We start from the raw sequence: 25823 nt of genomic DNA on the forward strand, positions 1-25823 counted from the left end.
TCCTTCTTATTACAATCATTCTGCACTGCCTCACAGAGTATTTTAAGAGAGTCTGAACCTCAGTGTAAAGTAGTAGAAAGAAAATAGTAAGCTTACAACAACTATGCAAACATGCATACATTTAACATGTTACAAACATATCTTCATGCAACTATAATCCCTTAATCTAAAGATAAATTAGATATGCTCATTCACATACACAAACATATAGAAAGCCTGTATACTGTATCCATCTTACGGATCTTCTCCTGAAAGAAGATCATGATTCATTTGGAAAAGTCCAGTGTTATATGCTTTTCTTACACAATTCTCACAGACTGAAAAACTAAATTTTCGTAAATCTTTTAATACAGGTTTAAAAAGACAGCATTTCTTTACATCATTGCAATATGCTGTATCCCTAATAGCCTACAATTGTAGGCTAATATTCGACACAATGTTAACATTTGTTTTTGGTTAATTTATTATCTGATTTTAGTTTATTTATCTATCTATCTATCTATCTGTATTTCTAATTATTTTCAATAATAATTTTATTTTCAAAATTTTGGGAAAGGGTTGTTGGAAAAAAAAAAATCACAATCGAGTTTTTTCTGCAAGTGTTGGTAGCTCGTGTGGTGTCTGACGTGGGGGGCTCGCCCTCTAAATAAACTTTGGAGTTCAGAGAAGGGGGAAAAAGACGACAGAGAGCTGAAGTCATCAGTTACCAAACGAGCAAACGCTGAGAACAGGCTAGAGACAGGCAGAGATAGTGAATTGCTCAACCGTAAACCTTTGAGCCATCGAGATTACGCTGGATGTAACAGGACGAAAGTTTCGGCGACTATTTACAACTAAAGAGGCAACAGTATCACTGAAAGTTGCAACAGTATCGCTGAAAGTTGTTGGAGATGGTGCGATGATGATGATGACGCGAGGACCGCCTTCATGTCAGGCTCAATAAATAAAGTTACCTTCACACCTGGACGTGCCTTGGTGGATCGCAGAGAGGAATACAGTCAGCGGAACATTCATTCAGGAGGAGAATCCAACTTTATCACCATGACAGTTTAATTTGATTTCCCCCCTCTTCCCCATCTTTACGTTTCGCTTACAGAGCGCTGGATGGAGAACTAACACTTTCATCGTTTCCATGGAATGAGTACCTCTCCCTGACGGATATCTCTCGGTGGCACTTATGTGGATTGCCTCCAGGATGTTACTGCCTAAACGGCCCAGATGCTCTTGGGCCATTGTAAATTCAGTTTCTATCGCGTCTGAGCAGTGATGGGGCTTCAGCCCGCTTTAGGAATAACACATTGAGTGTTGCACAGATAACAGTGCAACAAGTCACAGGTTGGTCGAGGACATTGCTATTGACAAGACAAGCATCATTCCTCTGATTACTATGCAATTACAACTGATCTCCATTGTTTTGATCTTGCATTGTATGGAATACACAAACTGTCAGCATCACGCCTCCAGGCACCGGCTACACAAACGTAAGTTCCGCGCGCTGCTCGTTTTGTGATTTACGCACACCTGCACCGTGACTAAAACTATCTTTTTTATTTTGAAAATGTGTGCGTATTACTTTTTAGAGTGAATATATTTTTTAAACATTTTATTTTTCCTTTTTAAGAGAATGGACAATTACATTTATTGTTTTAGGTATGCGGGGGGCAATAAACATAACAATTCTCAAGAGCAATTTTTGAAGGGGACACCAAGGTTTTTTTTGTTGTTGCCCCGTTTGCATTTGTATTATTTTAGTTCTTAAACAATTATTTTAAGAATATATCATTATATTATTTACAATACACATATTTTAATGATATTTTAGGGGGACAACCCTCATTACTATGAGAAACTGATCAAGAACCGCATTTTCAACAACAACAAAAAAACTTCCCTGTTATTTGGCAAATAATCCTTATCCATAATTGCACAAAGTGGCTAAATATTATTAACTTTGTACATGCCAATAAATTTTTTTAGATTAAATAACTGACTCACTATAGCAGGGGCGTAGATTCCAGGGGGACGGGTGGGAGGTTGCCACCCCGCCACACATTTCAGTGTCTCTCACTATTATGGTCAGTGTGGGCATGCGGTTACTCAGTTTGCAACAAAACTTCTCTAAGAAAATAGGTACATAATTATTATGCTTAAGTTGCTACTCCTCTCCACTATAGTACAGCATAGATGGTCTGTCTAATCTCTTGTTTGGATTGCTCTCTAGCGGCCACTACATTACACAGAAGCCCCTTTCGATTGCGACTCAGTACAGAACTGGATCTGCTCCGTTTTCTCATATTTGTCTCGCGAATGCTTTTTTTTAGCACCTTTTCCACTCAGAACAGACTCATTCAAATGTCCAGATCCTGCCGGGAAGCAATTGTTGAGCTAATATAAAATATGAGTCGGTATATGGTTTCAATTTCCATTACAGTGTTTGTGTAACAAAAATGATGTGAACATTAGGCGATAAATGATAATAGTACGTAACTGCAACAATGTGTCGTTACAAGGTGCCTCAGAAAATAGTGACACATAATTACACTTAATGGTAACATTAATGATAACATGAACATTAGTGGTAAGTATGAAAGTTGTAAACAATTTAAAAAGGTTTATTGACCAAGTAACCTGATAAAATATCTCAATTAATTGAAAAGGGCCATCTTCCAACTAGGCTACCACTTGTGGTTTTTATGAGAGAGAGAGAGCGAGAGAGCGAGAGAGAGAGAGAGAGAGAGAGAGAGATCTGCCTCTGAAAGTGATGCGTGACCAATTCTAGAACTAGATTCTAGTTCCATCTAGAACTACAATTTGTGTATGATTTTTTATTTTAATAAGTTAATATCTGATCTACAATTATTAGTGAAGGGGCATGATTAGAATGAACGCATAAACATATGGTCCATATTAGTTAATGATAAAGCCAATTAGATGTTTATTTTTTGTTGTGAGGGAGCCACAAAAATGCCATTGGGACTATGGGATGCTTATTTAAACAACCCTTTCCTTCACTATACTATAGAAAATTATATTAAGGATTTCAGACTATGAAACCACTGACCATATTTTCTTTTGAAAACAGATTATGGCAGAATTTAAGACTGTGTTCAGTGTATTGTATCTAATCATCCCTCTGACAGCTAATGATTTCAATACTCAACCCTCAGATTTCATTTAAAAAGGGAGGAATTTTAGGTTGTCGTTCAAGAGCAGAATAGTTTAATTCATGCCATCATAATTTTGACCAAAATAGTTCTTGCAAAATATGAGCTGAAGTATGCAGGGGGATCAATGTGTATGCGCAGTTATAAGGATGGCAGACACTGTGACCCATGTCAAGAAAATGTGACAAACTTTTAAGACTGCTGACTGCCATCAGTCTGTTTCTATTAGCAGATCAGATGCTGCTAATTAAGAGACTTTGAAACTCCAATGATGGACAGAAATCTGGGTGAATGACCATGAATAATTTATCAGTTTACAGCGAGTGACCAAACGGTCGCCTGACCTCAAACATTTCCAGTATTCTGTGTGTGTGTGTCTGTATCCGTGTTGACAACTGTAAGCAACAGGGCTTTAATTTACATGCAATATAGACACATATTTCTTGCCAAATTGATTTATAACATGGATATCTTGTGTGCGTGCGTGCGTGTGTGTGATCATATGTTTGTAAGCCACTGGTCAGAAAGTGGTGTGTTTTTAAAATCAGACTAAGCATGTTGCATATATTTTGGTGTTGATGTGTGTGTAGTTGTAGTATATACACTTGGTCACAGGGGATATTCAAGGTGAAGTCGCTATTACATTTTTACAAAACAAGCCCCACACAGCTTTGTCAATGGCAGTGTGTTCTGTTTTAATTGTTATAACTAATTTCCTTGTGAACAAAGTCATGGCTGTTTAGCTTTTAATAAATCATCTTTTCTCAATTTGCTTGTGTGTGGCCTCCCCAGTCCCCACATTGTAAGTATCACTGGAAATTAATTATGTCGACATGCTTCACCGACCCAGATCACAAGTCTTTGGTCACAAAGCAAACTCTGCTGTTTCATTTATATATCTGACATTTTGTAATTTCATTACATTTAACTGTGCCGCTTTACCGATAGATTCTGGGAATACTTGTTTTTGCTGTCATCAAGTTTGAACCGTGGCAAAGCGATTTCAAATGTTCCGATTTCAGGAGTGCTCGTGCGGTTGTTATCCAAGTCGACCCAGGGGTTGTGGCAGTGCAAGGGCAGGCAGAATTCCTCAGTGTAAAGAGTTCTGTGAATTAGAGAGCTTTGGCAGGAACACATGTGGGCAAATGGACAGCAGTTGTAAAGATTGCTTAGATATGTCAAACAGAATATCCTTGATCTATGGCAATCTGGCGGCTAAGAGTGAACTTTGGGAATCAGGGGAGGGAAATAGAAAAATCACCAATGATGCCCTAGCCCAGTTCAGTAGTATGGAATGTAAGAGGGGAAAGAGCAGGTTGAAAACAGCTTTTCATTTTCTAGCTAGCTAGCTACTAACTAACTTTGCTATTGGCTGTAAATGATCCAACCCCTCAGTAGATAACATCCTTCCAATCCATTTCATTTCTGATTAAACATCAGTGGCCATTTTTTTTACTCTAAAATGTTGCCCAACCACGCCTTCGTCCAGATGCCATAAGACCGGGTCAGTCGCGCCTTAAATCCAGAGCCTTAAACCATCTGTAACTGACCTGTGTGAGACACCTGAAACCAACTGACTTCAAATAGAGATGCTCCCTATGGCAGCCAAGGAGCACCTTCCATTTTCTAAACTGCAGAATTTAGTGAGGTATTACACTGTACTTTACAGTATTATGTGATTAGATCAGTGAATATATGTTCTCTTTGCCATCACTGTGAACTTGATCACTTGTGACTTCTGCAGTTCTCAAGCCAAAACAATGAGGCCACAGTGCATATATATTATTCACAATCCCTGATGCAAAAACTGGAACTCTGAAGGAAAACATACTTTTTACTCTCCTTGCAAAGCCTTTTTCTTAGGCCACAAACACACTAATCCATTTTCTTTTTCAGTTTCATGTGAACATCACATCACATAATTGTTTTCCAAAGCGTGCTGGAATGGAGGTTTTCTGTGTTCAAAAAAGGCATTCTAGTATGGGTGAGGGTTGTAAAGGTAGCAAAATCAATGCATGTTCATCAAATTAAAAAGTATTAGTGCATAGTATTAGTATTAGGACATGGCCTTATAAACACACAATATCTGTTTGGGACCGTTCACACTTGATTTGTTTTTGCATCTGTCTCTGCCATTTTCCATTTTTTTCTATGTAAGCTTTCACAAGATGGACATATCTTTTTTTTCAGTGTCTCATGCAGGAGCATCACATTTTTAAGATGCTGTGTCATGTTTAAGAGAACATGTCTTGAGGCACACATGTTCTTTTTTATTTGTTGCGATGAGTATAGCTTTTTTTTTAGCAGAAGAACACATATGGTCTGAATGGCTACATACTCTGTTATTCAGTTGCTGAGTCCAAAATGTCCTTAGGTTGTACAACAGGGCAGTGGTCAAGTAAGTTCATGATTTAAGGGTAAATCTTACTGTTAAAGGAGTCCATGGAGTGAGAGTGTTTTCTAAATATGTCACAAGGATGTTGAGAAAACTCTTCATCATGCATTTGTTGCGGGACACATCAGCACGTATTCTCGGTTGGAGATCTCCGGGGGAGACGAGTTGATTCTGTCTGGGTCTTTGTCACAGTGAGGCCCCTCTGTTTGCGCACTTATGCACACAAAGGCTACTGTGCTGCCGTTCGCGTGCAAACCCCGGTATGCAACGTGTCTCTGTTGATTAGTTTCTCTGCCGGGATAATCCACAGATGACTGTGCTTCCTGTCGTGTTTATTATTACACTACATTATGTTTTAGCCTTAATTGATGGTTCTGTTCTTCCCTCAGTGAACCTGGAACCGTTTAGTTGTACCCACTATTCCTGTATGCTCTTATAAATGTTGAGAATATCCAAAGACATGCCAAGTATTGAAGGTTATGAAGGTGTTATTATGATGTTAGAGTTACTGGCAGTTTATTATTATTATGTTTTTCTTTCCTACTTTCATTTATATACAAAACTTATTGGGATCTCACACTCTACATTCAGGCATTTTAGCATTTCTCGAAATGTGAGACTGTAGTGACAATTTTACATTTATTCATATGGCTTACTGTGCATTTAGAATAAACATTTTGTCAGTATGTATATTTTGTCAGAATCAAATCCATGACCTTGATGTTGTCGGTGCAATTCTCTACCAATTGAGCTAGAGATACATGAATCTTTGATCACTCTCTTTGATCCTGATGCAAAAAATGATCTTTATATCACAGAGGGTTCGGGGGTGAGCTCCCAGGGATGCCAGGGAAGCTGTCAGACCTGCTCGGTTTACAATGGCTGCCTGACGTGCAAACCCAAGCTTTTCATTCACCTGGAGAGAGACGGCATGAGACAGATCGGAGTATGCCTGGCCTCCTGCCCCAATGGTTTCTACGGCACCCGTTCCCCCGACAGAAACGACTGCATAAGTAAGACACATGCTATTTCCACTATATGATATTTCCTAGGACTTTATGTCTTATTTACAGTAATAAAGCTATGGGTGTTGACATGAATACTAATGCATCCTTTTTCAGCTCATGCAACATGTTAACGTGTGCGTAATCTGTCTTCCAGAGTGTGGGTCAGAGTGTGACTCGTGCTTTAACAAGAACTTCTGCCTGCGCTGCAGAGCGGGCTCGTACTTGCACAAGGGCAAGTGTCAGGAGAGCTGTCCAGATGGGCTGGTGCCCAGTGACACCAAGAAGGAGTGTGTCCCTGGTGAGTGGCCAGTTTACAGAAATGGTCTAACAGCATTGTTTTGTTTTTTCTGTGATTTCTTTCCACTTCTAGTAAAACCATGGCTACATTCACACAGATAGTGTTTGGGATTGACTGTATTTATTAGGGTTGGGTAAAAATATTGATTTTCAGATGAATCACGATCTGATATCGATTCTTAAAATCCCTAGATCAGTATTTTTCTATATGTGCAACTCTATACAATGCAAGGAAATCACTCACACATGTGACCAAAATTTGAGCTATGCGACATAAAATATCTGTGTTTCACTTGTTCTGTGTAATGTATGTCCAAAAATTAGATCCATAAAAAAGTCCTCTAAAAAGGGACTGACAACCATATTCTGCTGCTGTGTGAACTGAGCCTAAATTAGTCTGGTATTGAGTATTGCTGTCAACTGATGGTGTGCTTGCACTGGCTTTACAGCATGTCCGGCGGATTGCGACTCCTGTCAGAACAGTAACACTTGTACAAGGTGTGCACTGGGACACTACCTACTGCATGGGCAATGTTACCACGTCTGCCCAGAGGAGTTTGAGTCCAATGACCAGATTATGGAGTGCATCGCAACAGGTTAGTACTATCACATACACTTGCCATAGAGATTCAATGCTTGTGAGTAGCTTTCTCTGACTCATTCTACTCTTAATGTTTCTATTTCAGTGCACTGTGAAGTGAGCGACTGGAGTGAGTGGGGCCCCTGCTCACGTTCAGGGAAAACCTGCGGCTTCAAATGGGGCGAAGAATCACGGACCCGGAAGGTCATACAAAATCCCACTTCTAAGGGGACCCCTTGCCCCCCAATTTCTGAAAAGAGGGAATGCTTTGTCAAAAGAAGAAGATGTAAGTGGTAGTTTAATAATTAGAGTTTTAGAACAAAACTCTTATTCTAATTATGAGCAATAATAACAGAGATGCTTGCCTTAGAACGCACCGCTAATTATGGGTCACCTCAAGTAACTGGTAGGCTGTTACCCATTTTCCAATTTATTAGTACCAAAACATTGACTATGCCCATTTTATCTTCATAAAATTGCTTGTTTTGTATCGTCTTGAAATGTAATCATAAATATATGAGCCAGAAATATTTTCCAACCAATGCAAAACAAATACATGGAGCAGATTCAAGAAGTGCAGCGTTTTTAGCTTAACCATATTTGGACAGTGTTTTGAATGTTTATTTGTGTAGTGGTATTTATGGGACATTACTGCTTTATGACAGACAGCAGGCCAACTCGACGCCCCATTGCTCTCCACCTCATAAACACTCAGGGCCTCAGCACAGAGACGAGAAACAGAGAGGGGAATAAAGGGGTGTGGAGACTTAAAAAGATGTGAGCTAAGTTATCCAACTTCAGAGAACAATGAAATGGCTTAATCACTCACATGAACCCAAAAGCCACATGTAATTCTTACAACTCAGCACCCATGATTTACATTTGTTATCAAGACTCTTCAACGTGCATCCTTTTGTTCACTATATTTCTCAAGCCCACTTATGATGGCAGTGATGGCAGAGAGTAGGACTGCATGTTCCAGGATCAACATCCTTGCTGGTCTTGGAACAAAATTCCAATCACCCAATTAGATTTTAAGGTTAAAAGGATACTTCACCGAAAAATTGAAATTTTTCCATCATTTACTCACCCACATGGTATTTCAAAACCAGTACTTACTTACTTTCAACTGTGGAATACAAACAATGTTTTCCAAAACTACAGATGTAATTTTTAGGTGAAATGTCCTTTTTAGTTTATGGTTAATGTCAGGCTTATACCTGGGGTTGATTCTTGACCAGCTTTTTTTTATTTATCAACTTTTAAAAAAGTTTATCATCAGTTTCTTTTGATTTCCTCTGAATAGTCTACCCAAAAATGAACAGACCAAAACTACATTTAAATTCAATCAGTCAAATCAAATTATTAATCAACTCACATAAACTCAACTCATCGATTCTTTAGCATCTTGTGACCAAACGTAATGACAGCATGACACAGAATTTTCATTTTTGGATGAGCTATTCCTTAAAGGGGCCAAGAAATGCTTTTTTTATTGTTTTATTACCTTCCCTGAGGTCCACTGATAATGCTAGTGAATTATTTTTTTACAGAAACAGTCATAATTTAGAAATATATGATCATTTTCTAACCTGTTTTTTGCTCTCCGTTTAAATGCTCAGTTTTGGCCTCAACTCCTCCTTTAAATGTCAACGTAAACGCCCACTGTTCTGATTGGCTAACATCATGCAGCCCCTCAAATACAGCCATATTTGAAATTCAAGAGAATTGAACAATATGAACAACCACACAATATTATAAAACTACATTTCAGGATTTACACATAATGCACATCCGAATATATTGCATCTGAATATATCAAACTGTTCATCTCAAGCACAACTGGACATGAGAGGCGTGTCACGTCAAAAGCAATAGAACTCATTATAATCAATGATGCAGTCTACCATGGAAGCGTCCATGCAGTTGCATTTTGCACTGGCACTACTGTTGCCAACAACAAGTTAATGTCGATGTGGTCATGGCAGCCTCAAGCCATTGCCATGCATCAACAAACGTGCCCGGTGTAAACAAGGTTTCAGTACCATAAACTATTAAACAGTCATGACATTTGAAATATTCATGAATGGAACTGTTTACTTACATTTTTTATCTGATCCAATAGTGTTTTTAACTGCCCCATTCTTCAATGACAATTCCTATGCAAAGCTTCAATCCTTTTATGACTGGTTCACAAGCAATCCACTATGAAATACACTGAAGACACATTCACATGATGCACATTGCTAGTCCAAAGGGCAATGAAGATGCACACATCCAGTTTCCAAAATTATCCTATACTAAGGTGCCAGAAACATTGCCAGAAATGCATCAAAATGGTTAAAGATGTCCATTTAGTGTGTATTTAAATACACTAACAATTAAAAATAGCACAGATGGGCGAAAGAACAGTATGTTGAGCAGCAGCTGAATGTAACCAAATGGCTTAACACTGTGTTGTAATTTGACACCGCATCATTTAAAAGTTAAGCCAGAGACATGACAACAGCCAAAGGTGTCTGTGTAGTCCATGTTTATTTACAAAAAATATTCAGAATTGTCCAGATGGGTCCTTTTTGGTGTATAGGAATAGTTAGTCCACACTAGGCTATACTGTTTGCCCTGCTTTCTCTCTCTCTGTTTATGGCCTGAGCCACAGTGCCAGTGGGAGGGTCCAAGGGTACAATAATGTAAAGTAGGCATTGATGTTGTTGCTGTAGAGGCGGTCATGAATTAATGACCTAGTGACATAGGGAAGTTATGGAAGTAGAGAACGAGATGTTTTAGCAGCTTGGTTTCAATAAATGCCTTTATTGGATTGGGGTTTAAATTTAGAATTCTGAAATTTACAGTAGGTTTTATTGTAGAAAGACCTCTTATATGTCAAAATATCAAGGAAAATTTTATTCTTCATGACGTGACCCCTTTAAATAGTTAAAGTTATGGATGAGGATAGTTTCTATGACACAAATGTTGTTCCATGACCATCTGCTTCTCCCTGCTAAAAAGACTTCTTAACCAGCATTCCAATGCTTGTCTAGGTTGGTATATGCTGCCTAACGCTGGTCTCGCTGGTTGACCAGCATGGTCGTTCTTATTAAACTGGTTGAGCTAGTTTTGAAAGCCTGGTGGGAAACCAGCACACCAGCATCCCATGCTGGGGGACCAGCATAAAAAACACAACATAAGCTGGTGACCAGCAATTCTGTTTTTTTCAGCCCTAACATGTAAGTAAAATGTTTTGTGCCAATAAATACTCTGTTGCATAAATCTGAGCTTGGAGTCAGTGTCATGTTGATCTGCCATGGCCATGGCTGAGAGTGTGTTTTACACACTGCAGGCTCGGTTATCGACCTCGCCCCCGCTTATTACCCAGCTGCCCCAACTCCTGGAAAATTAACTGAGCACTAATTATATGCTGGGGCTCTGTCCCGTCCGTGTTTATGTTCTACATACACCAGTAGGGTCAGTGGTCTGACCCCCGCCAGCTCAAAGTATTCCCAAGCTGCCCTCTGACACTGATACATCCCCCCCCCCCCCACCCCCCACCGTTGTTGCCCCAGCCAAATCCCTCTCTGTTCTTCTCCCCTTACTTGTAATTTGTTTGTCTTACATGTTCTCCCTCTGACTCCTCCTGACCTTTTTCTTACACAGCTTGTTTGAATGCAGCGGGGCTCCCTGAGTCTGGACCCTGTTCTTTACTCTCAGGCAGCACAGAACTCTCACAACTTCTACCTGTTGTCCGAGCCTGAACAACTATTCTTACTGTACCCATTCTACGTCACGGGTTTGTTCAGGAGCATAGGAACATTTGTAAAATTGGATATATTAATGCAGTCTTGGAAAAATAATGATTATTTTTCAAAACTGGGGTGCACAAAGGGGTACCATTTTTTAAACTTACAAAAAAGAACTGTTAAGCCATTTAGAAGAATTCCATGTCAAAAATCATGGTATCATCATAGTACCATTTTCAAAACCAACATTGTAAAACCGTGTTAGTGTATGCATGGAAGTCAAAATGCATTTTTAGAGGTGCTCACATCACCATTGCTATTGCTCACACATAGGCTTAGGGATTCGAACAAAATAAGAAATGCTGTGTTTAGTAATTAGTGAATAGTGATTAGTCTTATGATTTGACCTAGCAGACAATAAAATGCGTAAAACATTACTATCCAAACTGGTCTCATATAATCATGTTACTACTTAGAAAATAGAAAACATTTTACGTGCCTCATTGTATGTATAGCTGCAGTTTCCTGGTGACATAAACACTAGAGGCTCTACAACAACAACACCTTTTATTCAATTTCACACATCACAAGTAAAACATCAGATTATCAGTTCATAAATGCCAACTTTTCAATACATTTGAACATTTGCATTTCATAATCAATTACATTTAACTCAGCTGACACCTGAGCTGAAAATTTCATAGAAGCACCACAAAATGATCTTATTGCTTCAGCAATTGATTTTTATTTATTTGTTTATTTCATACTTTCTTTTATTACACTATTGGTCAGGTTTAGGTTTAAGGTTTATGTTAGGGAAGTAGGTTGGTTATGTTAAATTAAAACTTGATAGAGCATTACTTTAAAAATTGTTTTGGGAGAACATTTAACTTGCTTTTAGCACAACACAGTGGCTATTTCACCTTGAAACTACCATATGTAGCCATGTAAAATCAATTTGCAAAAATGTTGCCACAGTCAAATTATTTTCATGAGATGAGACTTGGAGGTGGGCTCTATGACTTGAGCCAGTAAGCAACCACTTAATACCCTAGAAACCACCTAGCAATGCCCTAGCAACCAGCCCTTTAACAATCAGGATGGCCAGTTTTACTTTGGCAAGCACCACTACATTTTTGAAAGTGTAATTTATAGGTTTAATGCAAGAGCAGAGTCTGGCTTTCAACCAGCACTGTTTTTTGTGTGTGTATTTCAATCACCAACTGAACTTTCAGCCTCTGTGTGTAGTCCTGCTTGCCTCTGCCATGCACACTAGCACCAACCTCCCTAAGGGAGAGCAGCCATACTGGGCCTTCTAAGCCTGTGGGACTAGCCAGAGCCCTTAATCCCTGCCTGGCTCCTGCTAAAAGCCCCTGCATGACAGCACAGGAGGATGTGACCCCCTCCACCTCACCCCCTGGGCTCATTAATGAAATTGTGCCCCACTGTGCCCGCCATCATGTTCCGTTTCAACCAATTTCACGTTTGAGTCTTACTACACCAATAGGCTCAGATGATTTGCTCCGTCAGGGTTCATTTTGAAGCATTTCACATATTATTGCCTGTGCATCTGTTATGCCCCCCCCCACTATTCCATCTGGATTGACACACTTTCTACCTTCTCATTTCCCTCCTCTTCTAAGATCTCTTTAGTTTCTCTGCTCTCAACCACTCTTTCAAGAATAATGCATAATCATAGCCAGATGACCCCTCATTTTGCCTATGTTGAAACATCTAGATAGACACAACTGAGAAGTTGAAGTCATTCCAAACACGCAAGTTCCGTTCCAAGCTCGCAAAATATCTCAAATGAGTACGGAACTGCAATCCATTGATTCGGCCAGTTTGTTGATAGGAAAAATGACGAATGTGCTTATTTTTAGGGGTAGTTAATGCACCTGTAAACTTGGCTCGGAGCCAACTTTAAATTAGTTTCTCTTTGTTGCCATCAGAGCAGCCAAAGAACAACCCATAAGAAAGAAAAATAACAAAGGAGATCTCTTTAATGTCTCAATTGTTTCTCACAGACAGCAATTAAATAAAATGGCGAACAAATAGGAAGAAATTGCATGACTTCTGCTTTTCAGATTTCTCTCCTGAGAAAAAGACCTCATTAATCTCGTGTGTCTCCTCTAAAGTTTCAGAAGAGAATTTAAAAATGTCTAAAACTGCTCAGATTATGCACCAAAAGTCTGCAATCAAAAGTCGGAGATTTCAAAATGAACCCAAAACATTTCTCATCAAATTTCTCTGAGCAATGCTGTCAACAATAATTGTATGGCTCTTTACTCATACTGTATGGCAACATCTCATTGTGTCTATTTATATTTATCTAAGGGAATTTTAGAAAAAACATCTGAGACAAAATTAAAACTTAAATTCAACATAACCGAGAGCTCCATCAAGTGGGTAGTTCACTCACAAGTAAAAATTCTCTCATTATTTACTTATCATTTTGTTCCAAATCTGTATGACTTTCTTTCTTCCATGGAACACAAAAGGAGATTTTATTTTCTGGAAAAAGATGCAAATTGGCTATAACTTTACACAGAAAATGTTTGTAAGTAATTGGATCTAAAATTATGTTTACATGCATAACAATTGGCCCCAAATTCACATCTATTGTAAGTGCCTCACTGTAACCCAGATTTGTTGTTTTATTTTGCTTGCTGGGCAAGTCAAAATACATTTTTGTGGTAGTCAATATTATGCCACAAATGCTGTCATTTGAGCTTAATTTGTATTGAACCCAGAATATTCCTTTAATTGTCCTAAAATCGGACAGATGCTCAAAAGATGTGTTCCAAACTAGAGGAAACTGCTGGATCAAAATCTTCGCTTGACAGTTTATTAAAAAACCTCATAGACTTCCAGCTCTGAAAGGGTGGCAGTAAACATATCCATAATAATCTCAACAACACTCTAGTCTTGTTGCGCCTTGGTTTGTAGGAAAGTCAGAGGATTATGACTAATCCATTGATCTCCAAATCGTTACAACAAAGAAAACAGTGTGCGCAGAGGGAACTTCCTGTGTTTAAAGAGACAGGATAGCGAGAGGGGAGGTGATGACAGTGAGTGGTGGGGAGGGGAGGGAAATGTGTGAGTGCGCGCATGTGTATGTTTTGATCGTTCAGACACCCCTCATGAGTCAGCCCGTTCAGAATACATTGTGCAATCACAACAGGCTCGAGCCTGTGGGAGGTGTGGAAGGGGTTTTCACTCCATCCCCCTAATTTCAGTCACAAAACAAGAGAGGTGGAGAGCAGCCATCTATATATATGTAATGTTTGCATATATTTGGCCATCAAGATGTTTTATATTGTGGCATTAATTTCAATGTCTTTTCATCCCCCTATTCTCGTTAACACAATGCGAAATAAAAGGTCATTATAATTATTAAAAATATATATATAATAATATATATATAAAATTACAGTTTTTATACTAGGACTGTCAAGCAATTAACATTTTTTATAAAATGATTTACAGATTAATCAAATTAATTGCAATCAATCGCATTTAAAGATCATTTTTCATATAATAATTAAAAATATTATACAATTAATAAATATTATAAATCAGATCATTCAAATACATAGAGTATGGCAGCAAATAAGTAAAGCATTTAGACAGATATTTTTAGATGTTTTTAGAAAGTGACTTTAAATTCAAAATATTGTTTGTTTTATTTTCATATCATTGAACATAACCCTATTACTGGCTTACTTCTGTCTGTGCTGTTTTTAATTGTTGGACTATGTACTAATGCGTCAGATGGATGCACTTGGTTGCATCACGTCTCACTAGTTTTCAGCATCTCTTGTCATAAGCGCTGTGTTTTTAGGACACTAACAAGTTACATATTAAATGTTAAACAAATGTGCTTTTAGATCCCTGCATTCTGCTGTGCTCAGTCCAGCTGTCTTTGAGCAAAAGAGCACGTAGTCTGAGAAAGGCTTTGCTACTTGCTCTCATTGGTTTGACAAGGTGCGTTGCTTGTACAGCCTGGAGTTGTGCTGACAACCCCTTACTGCCACAGATTAACAAAAAAGTGGTACATCAAGATTGAGTTCAGATTATTGGAACATTTCTTATTAAAGAATTTATTTACATGTCATGATGATCATTAGGGCCTTATTAAGATCCTTAGTGCTCCTAGGCATGAGGAAATAGATTTTTCTAATAGAAGGAATGAGGTTTGTTTTCTTCAGCGACTCATGTGCTACTTTCCATATTTTCTAAAGGCATACAATTGCTGGAACGAACCAAAATTGTGAAACTGTTACCTTTGAGATACAAAAGTTTCTTCCTCCAGGGGGCGCTTGACGGCTAAGAAAAACCAAATCCTCCACTGATCCACATTCAAATCTCAGGACGTTTTTATATCTAATTAGAGACATTTTTACACTTGAAAGTAATTTTTAACTGAAAACGATAATTGCAGAGATTCATATTTGTGGATGGAATCCCCCCGCAGCTGTATGAATACAGTAATTTCTCATCATAAGCGACTGTGATTATTCCATCCTAACCAGCGCTGAGAAAAGTAACAGGTGCTACTTTAGTATCGGTCTGGAACTATGGACAGTCATTTACAGGCAATTAATGAGAATTGCAATGATTCGTACATGTTGATGGAAATCTGCCACTGCAGTATCTATACAAACATTTCTCATCCAGTGATAGTAAATGACTGTGATTGGTCCATCCTAACCTAAACTGTCTGATATGAAATTAACTGAGGCAATTCAATCGCATGTTATTCAGTTCAAAATGTATTTTTAAAAATGAAAAATTTACCAAGGTCCGGACCTCAGTGACCTCATAGCTGGTTACGCCCATGATTGTAATACAGTAAAAAAAACTGTTATGATAGTGAGAATCTTCATTGAAAACAATGTGAGTAGTAAAAGTAGAATATTTGAACGTGTAATGGTTATGAGGATTGGGGGGGTATCCTGAAAATGAGGCCACAATGCAAAAAACATTTAATGGTCCTAAATGTTGGCTCGATTTTTTTATGCAAAATATAATTACTTTTTTTATTATTATTATTTGGCTCATACATGACCAGGACATTTTCTTTACATGCTTCGTGAAAATCACCCAATACAACCATGGCTGCGGTGGCCTCCTATCGCTCTTGCTGGACACCAGGAATGTGTGGGTCAGTGTGGGCTGCAGCAGGCAGGGATTTGCGCTCCCCCAGCACCAGAGAGAGCAAAGAGCAGCTGGCTGATTAATAGAGCCAGTGTAGGGGGGTGGGGGCAGAGGCGGGGGAGAGGTGGCTGTCCACCTCAGCATTTTTCCAGTCCTCATTCGTGCCCCACTCAATCACCGATAAGCCCCTGACAATAATGGAAATTGGCTTGCTGTGAGCATTGAGCAACAGGAGATAACAAAATATTAACAGAAATTTTACTTTATGGCTTTCTATTTTTGACAAGCCCCATCAATAAAGAAGAGTTCTGTTATGGTAAAGGCCTAAAAAAGCAAGACAAGTTTATCCGTTAGCTTATTCTTGTGTTATACAATCAGCTGAGCGGCTTCACCTTGCTTGCTCAGCTTAACAGTTTCATTCGTAAGAGACATACAGTACGCAAATTGCAGGAACAATATATTCCAGGAAGAAACTGAGAGTTATTGCTCAAGAGCACAATGGTTATAAAGTTCTTGGTGTAACTCTTGAGGTGTAATTCAAGTGATGGGTGACCCCACCTGAGTAACCTTTGTGATGTCCAAGCCTGGAAAAGTCATGGAAATTAATACAATATGTATAGTTAATACAACTTTTTCTGGTTATGCTAAGCTTTCAAATATATTTCAGCATCAAGAAATTGCACTTCAGGAGTGATTATTTTAATAAAACATCCTTATCCAGTAATCATGAATGACTGAAAAGTCATGGAAATGTTGATCAAAAGGTGTGGGAACCCTGAAACTAATCAATCATCCCTTGACAGTTTGAAAGATGGAAAAATGTGATGGACAACATTGTTGTACAAGACTGTCATCTTGTGGTTGACCAGAATACAACCATCATGAAACACACCAGATGGTTCTGCTGTTTCACAACTCTAGATGGCTCTTGTAATTCATTCAACCTGGATTCCATCAAACCCTTAATAATTTATTAAAACTACTTATTAATGAAGTGATGATTACTGGAGGGATTTCTCCCAAGCAAAACAGCAGAAATGTCAGAACAGTGGTCATCTTTGTTTGAATGAGCAATGCCATATGGAACCTGAGAGAGATGAGGGAATATGGGGAAATCACTAAGCCTGGTTAATAGAATGATTGAACAAGCCTGCATGGAAAATACATCAGCACAGTAGCCTGCCAAATTCTGACTGTTTAGTGTGATTGATTTTTGGTAAAAGCGATATGTGTCATTTTTTCTACTGTGTGTTATACTGAAGTGTCTCCAATCCCAACTTAAAATGCAGAGACTGCTATACTTATAAGTAAATAATTTGTAGGTTAAACACTCTGGCTTTGTGGTGGTATCAAACATTGCTTTTTTTGTTTGAGCATCAAAACAAGCTGTTCACAGCAACATTGAATTTTGACTCTAGAGCTTTCAAGGTATATCCAATAAACTTGGCACAGACATTCAGACTGTTCTGACTTAGGTTGCTTTGATTTTCTAACTGGTAATACGTTTTTTTGCACAACGGGTGATCAAAAATCCCTAAAATCCCTTAGACCTACATTAAAGTTGCTTTTTTAAAAAGTGATATTTATTTATTTATTTTTATGAAATGACATGCAGAAAATGCCTCTATTAACTTTCAAATTTCACTGAAATGTGTGTCATTAAATGTATCCCACCTGTCTCTGTAACACACCAATGATGGGTAAACAGCAGTGTAAAAAATGTTGTCAGGCAGCAGTCAGATCAATCAGAAGACTTTCTGTCTGTCAATCATTGCTCACATTCACAGGGCAGCCCATCAATGATGCAGAAATTACACACCACCATTGAGCTATACTGTCATTTTAAATGTATACATTTTTCAGGTAAACTTGTGTGGATGTTGCACTGACACCATGCAGTGTACATGCAACATCACACAAAATGAAGTTCTCAGTTAGTGATGTCATTGTAAAAATGCAATTTTACACTATTCGCAATACACAATTTGCAGTCGTTATTTGCTATTTTCCATGATTAACTAACTCTGTGAGTGACAGCATCCATTTACAAGGGATTATTGAGACACAGATCATATGATCTCAATATGGCAGTGCTCATGAATGTGCGGCCAGCACCACATGTAGAATATAGCAGCATTTTCTGATATGACTAGTATTTATTTTATGCAAGTGTACATTGTTTTAAACATATTTTCAAAAACACTTTTCTACTATTACTATTCTTTTCTGTTTAAACGTTTAGCAATTATATAAAAAAAAAAAAATGTAAAAATAGAAATCTGAGAGCAAAAACTGAATCACTGTGGACAATGTGAGTGTGGCATACGGATCCACAGCAAAAGCTCAATTTCTTGCCATTTGCCTTTTCAGGTAAGCCAGGGCAGCGGCGGGGAGAGAAGAAAAAACGCTTCAACCTCCAAGACAAAGAGAACGTCGAAGGTCGTCGAGAGAGGAAGCGAGAACGAGACAGAGAGAAAGAGACGAGCAATTGAGAGGACTCGGAAAGCAGGAACAAAACAGAACACCACCGTCGGAGGGACCAGAGCAGAGACCCTGGAACAGTATAGAGTCATAGTGCTCCTCATCGCTCCCCTGCCTTTCTTTCCCCTTTCAGTCCATGTCACCCCTTCACCCTCTTAACCCCTCGCCGAGGGGGTGTTGCTGCTACCTGTATAATTGAAACGTATACTGTATATGCACAAGAGAGAGGGGGTGCTTGTCTTCCACACCATTGCAGACAGTGAGGACAACCCTGGAACTTCTCCTCTGAGAGGGCACCCTTCACCCCTTTGGGACTGGTCTGGTGCTGGATTGAGGCTGCAATTAATAGAGTGGTTGAGGCTTTTGAGAAAATGCAGTCCAATGATCAGATGATGTTCTGCTTGTGGAATGTTTTTTTTTTTTTAACGGGAGTCCAGGTACAACGCTGTATCATGGTTTGAATGTAGGTTTTTTTGAGACTTTATGTAGAGGTGTATAAACTTCTGTATTTTTTCGGCTGTGTAAATTAAAAATGAGCATGCTTACTGCCATCATGGACATTGCCTGCCACCAAAGGCTGAGACTGCATGTTGATTGGTGTAAATGGACCAGACTAATGGACTGGCTTTCTTAATACTGGATAAGCAACATCACTCTTGCTGCAAATATTTTATTAACTTTTGTTCATTTTCCTCTGAACAAAGTGTTGATTTGCCTGTCTATATAAACAGGGTCTGCGCTTTCCATGAAGCCATCTGACCAGAAATCAAATGCACCTGTATGTCAAATAAACAATACTGAGTTTGTATTTGTTTGTCATTTCTTCTCTCGATAGAAAATATAAATACACAGTAATTATTACTGAATAACACAACAGTAGAAGAGCTATTCACAGTTTTTCTGAGCATGATGATTCTGATTGCCTGTTTTCTGTTTCTGGTCTCAATTAAGAAGCAATGTAAAAACTACCAAAATGAGCAATCCAGATGGAGAGCAACAAGCATTTCACTATTAACTGGATTAAAAATTAATTTTAGGCTCAGCTTGTGCAGTTATTGGGTGTCATAACAACTCAAAGTAGTTAATGTTATACTGTAAACATAACTAACCTTTGACAATCGCTTCATGTCTTCTACCCACTAAGACGAGGACAACTTTTGACAACTTTTACAAATGTAATACACTAGTCTAAACATCACATTATCTGCTAATAACATATGCCGATGTGAGTAAAAACACGAGACTGTTAATTGAAAACAGGTTGAGACGTGCCATTCAGAAAAAAATGTGTATAAATCTTAGGTGACACAAAGCTGTGATATTTTCCATGATATGCAATTTATCCATTTATAAGGACTATAAAATCTGAACTTAAATTGCTCTTTGATTGTATTGATACACACATAACAAAAGCTCATCCACAATCATCTCTATACCTCATGCACACAGAACCTATATTTTTATCAATTTAATTTATCTGTAAATTTGAGCTTTTTTCAATATTAAGCGGGTCTACTTTAAAATACTGAAAAAAAGATTGCCAGTTGTGTTAACATAGATATTAAACCAACCATTTGTAAAAAATAAAAAAAAACTCACAAGAAAGAACTCTGAATACATTTTGACATAAATTAATTTTATATGCAGAGTAATAGAGGAATGGATAGTTAAATAGATGTTTGCAAATCACCTTTATATAGCACTGAAATATTAATATTGTAATTTGGCAACTGTGAGTCACAATGTAATTGCAGTAATGCAAGCAATGTAAATTCAATTATTGAGGATTTTAACACACATTGGCATCAATGACTGAATTGGTCAATTATTGCAGTTTAGAGTGAAATAATTGTATGTCTGCATAAATATGATTTATGTGCCATCTCTTTGATGTTCTTTGAAAAGACATGAACAGTGTTGATGAGCAAGTCTTTTAGGAAAAATGTAAAAGTATAGGCTAAATGAGAATGATTCACTCAGTTTGAGTTTGTAAAAGTTCTAACTGGTTATATATAAATTTATGGAAACTGATACCCTTTTGTGATGTGGTTACTACAGAGTTGTGTTAGCAAAGTTCTTAAAAACACAATTTGTACCACAGAGGTTTAACTGTTTGTTAGCATAACATATAATAAAGCTTATCTATTTTTGTTCTCTCTATCTCCACATTCACAACATTGTTTGAATATTTTATTTTGATAAATGAACGATAACACAATTCACTATAAAGAGCAAAAAAAACACAATCATTACAAGGTTCATGAAAGCATTCGCCACTCCAGTAGGTGGCGATGACGGTTATCAGATTAGACCATAACAGCAATTACATCCCCGTGAACAAGACAGATACAGACGTAACCTTTTGATTAGACGCTCTCGTACATTTTTCATATTTAGATGGATAAATATTTTAATTAGTTACATTTAGTTTGCTGACAACTTTATTCTCCGCGCTTTATCATCGGCATGGTTAGTTTCATGGAACTTTTTAATAAAGATAAAACATTTAGACTTTTATGATCGGATATTTTGATCAGAACCCTTTTTTAACGACAAGGAGCTCAAACAATCATGTCATTGACGGGTGAGTTGGACTCGGTTGAATCCACCACTGGTTTTCCCAATCAGTCCAGTGATCAAAGCGAAAGGACGCTGACGCTAGAAGAGATGGAGAAACTGAAGAATGACATGGTCTTGGTGTCAGACTTCAAGCAGCTGAAACTCGAAACAGAAGCTCAGAAAAACTGGGACTTGTTTTATAAAAGGAATTCAACCAACTTTTTCAAAGACAGGCACTGGACCACCCGAGAGTTTGTTGAACTGAAAAACTGCAGAGAGGTAAAAGATTTTAGGCATTTGTTGTAATGGAACATGCTGGAGTCTGTATAGATTATTGAATTTATCATTCATACACACACACACACACATATATGTATATGTAATATTATTAATTATTTTCCCCAGTCCGAAGGACAGAAGTTGGTGTTGCTGGAGGCTGGCTGTGGAGTAGGGAACTGCATTTTCCCTCTGTTGGAAGAGGATCTCAACATTTTCATCTATGCCTGTGATTTCTCTCCACGAGCTGTTGAGTTTGTGAAGGTAAATAAATAAATGTAAATATACATTTGCATCCTTATAAAGACTGTTATCAACCATGCTCAAAGACATCATGGTATGCATTCAAATGCTTTTTGAAAAATGAATCATCTTATTATCAAAATTATCTTATTATTTACTCTTATACAATCCTCTATGTATATGACTTTCTTCTGCAGTACACACACAAACAATTTTTTTTAGAAGAATATCACAGCTCTATAGGTGCATTCAGTGTTAGTGAATGGTGGCCAAAACATTTAAGCTCCAAAAAGACATAAAGGCAGGATAAAAGGTATCCATATGATAACAGCGGTTGAATTTGTGTCTTCAGAAGCGATATGAGCGCGGTGGGTGAGAAACAGATCCATATTTAAATCATTTTATGTTATAAATCTCTACTTTCACATTCTTCTTTTGTTTTTGCCAATTCGCATTTTTCGTGCATACTACCTACTTGGAATTTAGGCGAATTTATGGTTGAGTACTTAGAGATTAAATATTGATTTATTTCTCCCCCACACCTATCATATAGTTTCAGAAGACATAGATTAAACCACTGGAGTCATATTGAATACTTTTATGCTGGCTTAATGTCCTTTTTGGAAGTTCAAATTCCTGGCCACCATTCACTTGCGATTCTATGGAGATGAGATACTCTACTAAAAATCTTTGTTTGTGTACAGCTGAAGAAAGAATGTCATTCACATCTTGGATGACATGAGGGTGGGTAAATTATGATACATTTGTCATATTGGGGTGAACTAACCCTTTAATGATTATGCATCATTGTTGCAGCAAAATGCCTTGTATTGCTCGGAGCGATGCCTTGCTTTTCAGTGTGACCTCACTAAGGATGATCTGCATGCTACTGTACAGGCAGACACAGTGGATGTAGCCACACTCATATTTGTTCTGTCTGCAATTCACCCTGACAAGATGCAACAAGCCCTAGGAAACATTTTTAAGGTAATGCTGATAAAGGTTTTAAACAAATTTAAGACTGGTTCTAGATTTCTGCTCACTTTCAAAGTTAGTAAATGGTATGTTTACCATTTGATTTAACAGATATTAAAACCAGGAGGCATTGTGCTGTTTAGAGACTATGGACTGTATGATCATGCCATGCTGAGATTTAAATCAGGCCACAAGCTGGGACAAAATTTCTATGTGAGGCAGGATGGAACTCGTTCCTTTTTCTTCTCCAGAGGTTAGTTTAGCGTTTGCCTGTTTTTGTCATCTGTGCTACTGCATTGAAGTTACTGCGCTATTTACATTCATTTTATTTCTCTCTTTCCGTTTTTGTAGAATACCTGGCAAGTTTGTTCCATCAGGCAGGATTCGATGCTCTTGTTAACGAGTATGTGCTGAGAGAAACAGTGAATAAAAAAGATGGTCTGTGTGTTCCCAGAGTGTTCCTGCAAAGTAAATTCAGAAAGCCCTCATAACCTCTGAGATAAACAAGCCATATATTGTTGTTGTTTTATGTATTTTGAACGAACTTATTCTCTTTATACAGCGCATATGTTTACTCCCTTAGGATAAAATAAAGCATGTTCGTTTTCAATTGTTTGATTATTTTCTTGACTCCTGGGTGGGGTAAAACGTACAAAGTTCATGCATGTGTGGGCGCAATAGTTGAAAGTTTGTTGAAAATTGTTTGTTGAAAGTTGTTGAAAATGCAATGTATGAAAGTTGCAATTCATAGTCCCTGGTGGTCTAGTGGTTAGGATTCGGCGCTCTCACCGCCGCGGCCCGGGTTCGATTCCCGGTCAGGGAACATATGTTTTTCTCTATTATACGAGTCTGTCCTATGAAATAAACTAAAAAGAAAAGTTAACCCAAAGACAGAAAGACGTGTTAATGCCTTCTCAGATATGTGTAGAACATTTCTTTATTTTTATTGTTAACTTTTGTTAATGCTAAATATGTATGTCTTTACTGTATTGTTGCGGTACCTGCTATATTCTTGCACTATTTTTGGACATTTTCTTCAGCGGTATGTAAGTTGTCGTGGCCGAGTGGTTAAGGCGATGGACTAGAAATCCATTGGGGTCTCCCCGCGCAGGTTCGAATCCTGCCGACAACGGTATCGTTTTGCGTTATAGATCACAAAACGGCATACCTGAAGCATCACATAGACATCACCCATCATCATAATGTTTATTATAAAACTTAATAGTCGAATTTGTAAAATGTAACTAGATTGCCCTGCTGAGCGGACAGGAAATGGTCCACGAGATTCTATGGGAACATGCGTCTCGTCCGGATATTAATCATGGCGGATGATTTGGAAAATTTACTTGAAGTCGAATCCAAGTTATATTAGCCTCTTAAGCTAATATAACTATATAATATTAAAGGATAATAACTTTAAACAAAAATATTTACTGACACTTAGGCTACTACTATTTTAGCCGTGCAATTAATTCCTTAGTCTGAATGAAACGGGGGAAAAATCAATACATTGATGGCTTTCGCATGGCAGTTTCTGGCATTTTATTGTATATTGATGCTGTGCTGCAGGAAATATTGGAAGATGATTATCAGCCTATAAACACAATAACTCATTGTTATGGTCATGATCAGGGGCAATCATACGGTCTTTATTATTTTTATCTGTTGTTGTTTACAGTATACATATTGTAATATTCTGTAAAATCTCTTATGAAATGGATAGGTGAAAAGATTTCCACTAGTGACTAATGTTTTCAGACGATGTCCATGATTCCAATTTAATAGTTATTTGGACTAAAACACTCAAACTTAACTTTAGAAGTTATTTACTAGAAAAGTAGTCTGTAAAGCAATACCAGAAGTTTAATCAAAGTTTAGGTCTCCAATTGACATAATTTGTGGCATGATGTTGATTACCACAACAAAAAAATAAAATAATGCCATGTTTGACGAACTTGAGTGGGACTTATCCTGCTATTTATTTTTCAGGTGAGCCATTCACAGCCATAGCAGGAGGATGTTTTATTCAGTAGAGGGCAGCATTGATCCATGTTACCAAAGACAAGCAGCTCTCCCACTCCCGCAGAAAGGACATATTGTTTGTTCATTATCAGTTAAAATATATTCTTAGAATGCCTCACACATCCGGTCGTTGTTTTGCATATGATCAAAATTTACCACAGTATGCTGCCTTAAATTGGAGCTGTGATTTTAATCTTGAAATATCAGCTTGACTTGGTGTTAAATGAAGGCATTGCATGACGAAACTATTATTATTTTTTTCACTGTGTGGAGCAAAGAAAGTGTTTCACTTTGAAGAGTTTGATGCTGCTGCACTGATTGAGTGACAATCTGTGACACCGGTTCAGCGCACGCAGCTGTGAACTTCCGCTCTTGTAAAAGTCTCATTCAATAATCTCTTAATAAATTACACATTAATTAAAATTAAACCCAGTAATGTAACGACAGTAACGCCACCCATTGTAAAGAAGTAAAAGTAAAAAAAAATCATTAGAAATTTAAGTGAGATTAAAAAGTATCCACTTTTAAACCTATTCAAAGTAATTGTTTTTCCCAAAAAGTTACTCAAGTAAATGTAACGGAGTTAATGTAATGCATTACTACCCACCTCTGAATGCCTGTTAAAGATGCCTTTGTTGTGGTCATCATGCTGCACTTCTATAGATAAGCCCTATAGGCTATAGGCCCAAGTGACCTATGAAGAGCAGTGTTTGATAAGTTACTCTACAAAGTAATTAATTACTAACTACTAATTACATCTTCTACAGTGTAATTAGATTAGTGTATTAATTACTGTGCCTGAAAAGAAATTGCATTACTTATTATTAATTACTTTCTAAAACCCTTATCAACCTCAACCAGATGAAAAATACAAGTATAGACATAAAATTGTCCCTTAAATTATTTGAAATAAATAATATAAAATTA

General features: G+C 37.7%; 2 protein-coding genes and 2 non-coding genes across 4 annotated transcripts; all 4 read left to right on the forward strand.

The window, feature by feature from the left end:
• Window positions 1-993: 993 nt before the first annotated feature.
• Window positions 994-19594, forward strand: LOC127658249 (R-spondin-3-like). The gene is made up of 6 exons (XM_052147450.1): window positions 994-1481; window positions 6378-6572; window positions 6721-6864; window positions 7313-7459; window positions 7550-7729; window positions 18711-19594. Exons 1-6 carry the CDS (start codon window positions 1388-1390, stop codon window positions 18830-18832), a joined length of 882 nt encoding a protein of 293 aa, XP_052003410.1. The 5' UTR covers window positions 994-1387; the 3' UTR covers window positions 18833-19594.
• A 1569-nt stretch (window positions 19595-21163) lies between these two features.
• Window positions 21164-23529, forward strand: LOC127657448 (tRNA N(3)-methylcytidine methyltransferase METTL6-like). Its single transcript, XM_052146206.1, has 5 exons — window positions 21164-21659; window positions 21786-21920; window positions 22716-22886; window positions 22986-23127; window positions 23226-23529. Exons 1-5 carry the CDS (start codon window positions 21393-21395, stop codon window positions 23363-23365), a joined length of 855 nt encoding a protein of 284 aa, XP_052002166.1. The 5' UTR covers window positions 21164-21392; the 3' UTR covers window positions 23366-23529.
• Window positions 23530-23625: 96 nt separating this feature from the next.
• trnae-cuc (transfer RNA glutamic acid (anticodon CUC)) lies at window positions 23626-23697 on the forward strand. The gene has a single exon. It is a non-coding gene; the product is annotated as a tRNA-Glu (tRNA).
• A 227-nt stretch (window positions 23698-23924) lies between these two features.
• Window positions 23925-24006, forward strand: trnas-aga (transfer RNA serine (anticodon AGA)). Its single transcript has one exon. It is a non-coding gene; the product is annotated as a tRNA-Ser (tRNA).
• The last annotated feature ends 1817 nt before the right edge of the window (window positions 24007-25823 follow it).

This window comes from Xyrauchen texanus, chromosome 17 (assembly GCF_025860055.1).
Source record: "Xyrauchen texanus isolate HMW12.3.18 chromosome 17, RBS_HiC_50CHRs, whole genome shotgun sequence".
NCBI classification, from domain to species: domain Eukaryota; kingdom Metazoa; phylum Chordata; class Actinopteri; order Cypriniformes; family Catostomidae; genus Xyrauchen; species Xyrauchen texanus.

Excerpts from the sequence above, each read along its gene's own strand:
- LOC127658249 (XM_052147450.1), top strand. The coding sequence starts at position 1,388 with ATGCAATTACAACTGATCTCCATTGTTTTGATCTTGCATTGTATGGAA. Across the intron at positions 1,482-6,377 it reads CAGGCACCGGCTACACAAAC|AGGGTTCGGGGGTGAGCTCC; the intron begins GTAAGTTCCGCG and ends TTTATATCACAG. Across the intron at positions 6,573-6,720 it reads CGACAGAAACGACTGCATAA|AGTGTGGGTCAGAGTGTGAC; the intron begins GTAAGACACATG and ends TCTGTCTTCCAG.
- LOC127657448 (XM_052146206.1), top strand. The coding sequence starts at position 21,393 with ATGTCATTGACGGGTGAGTTGGACTCGGTTGAATCCACCACTGGTTTT. Across the intron at positions 21,921-22,715 it reads GAGCTGTTGAGTTTGTGAAG|CAAAATGCCTTGTATTGCTC; the intron begins GTAAATAAATAA and ends TCATTGTTGCAG. Across the intron at positions 22,887-22,985 it reads CCCTAGGAAACATTTTTAAG|ATATTAAAACCAGGAGGCAT; the intron begins GTAATGCTGATA and ends TTGATTTAACAG.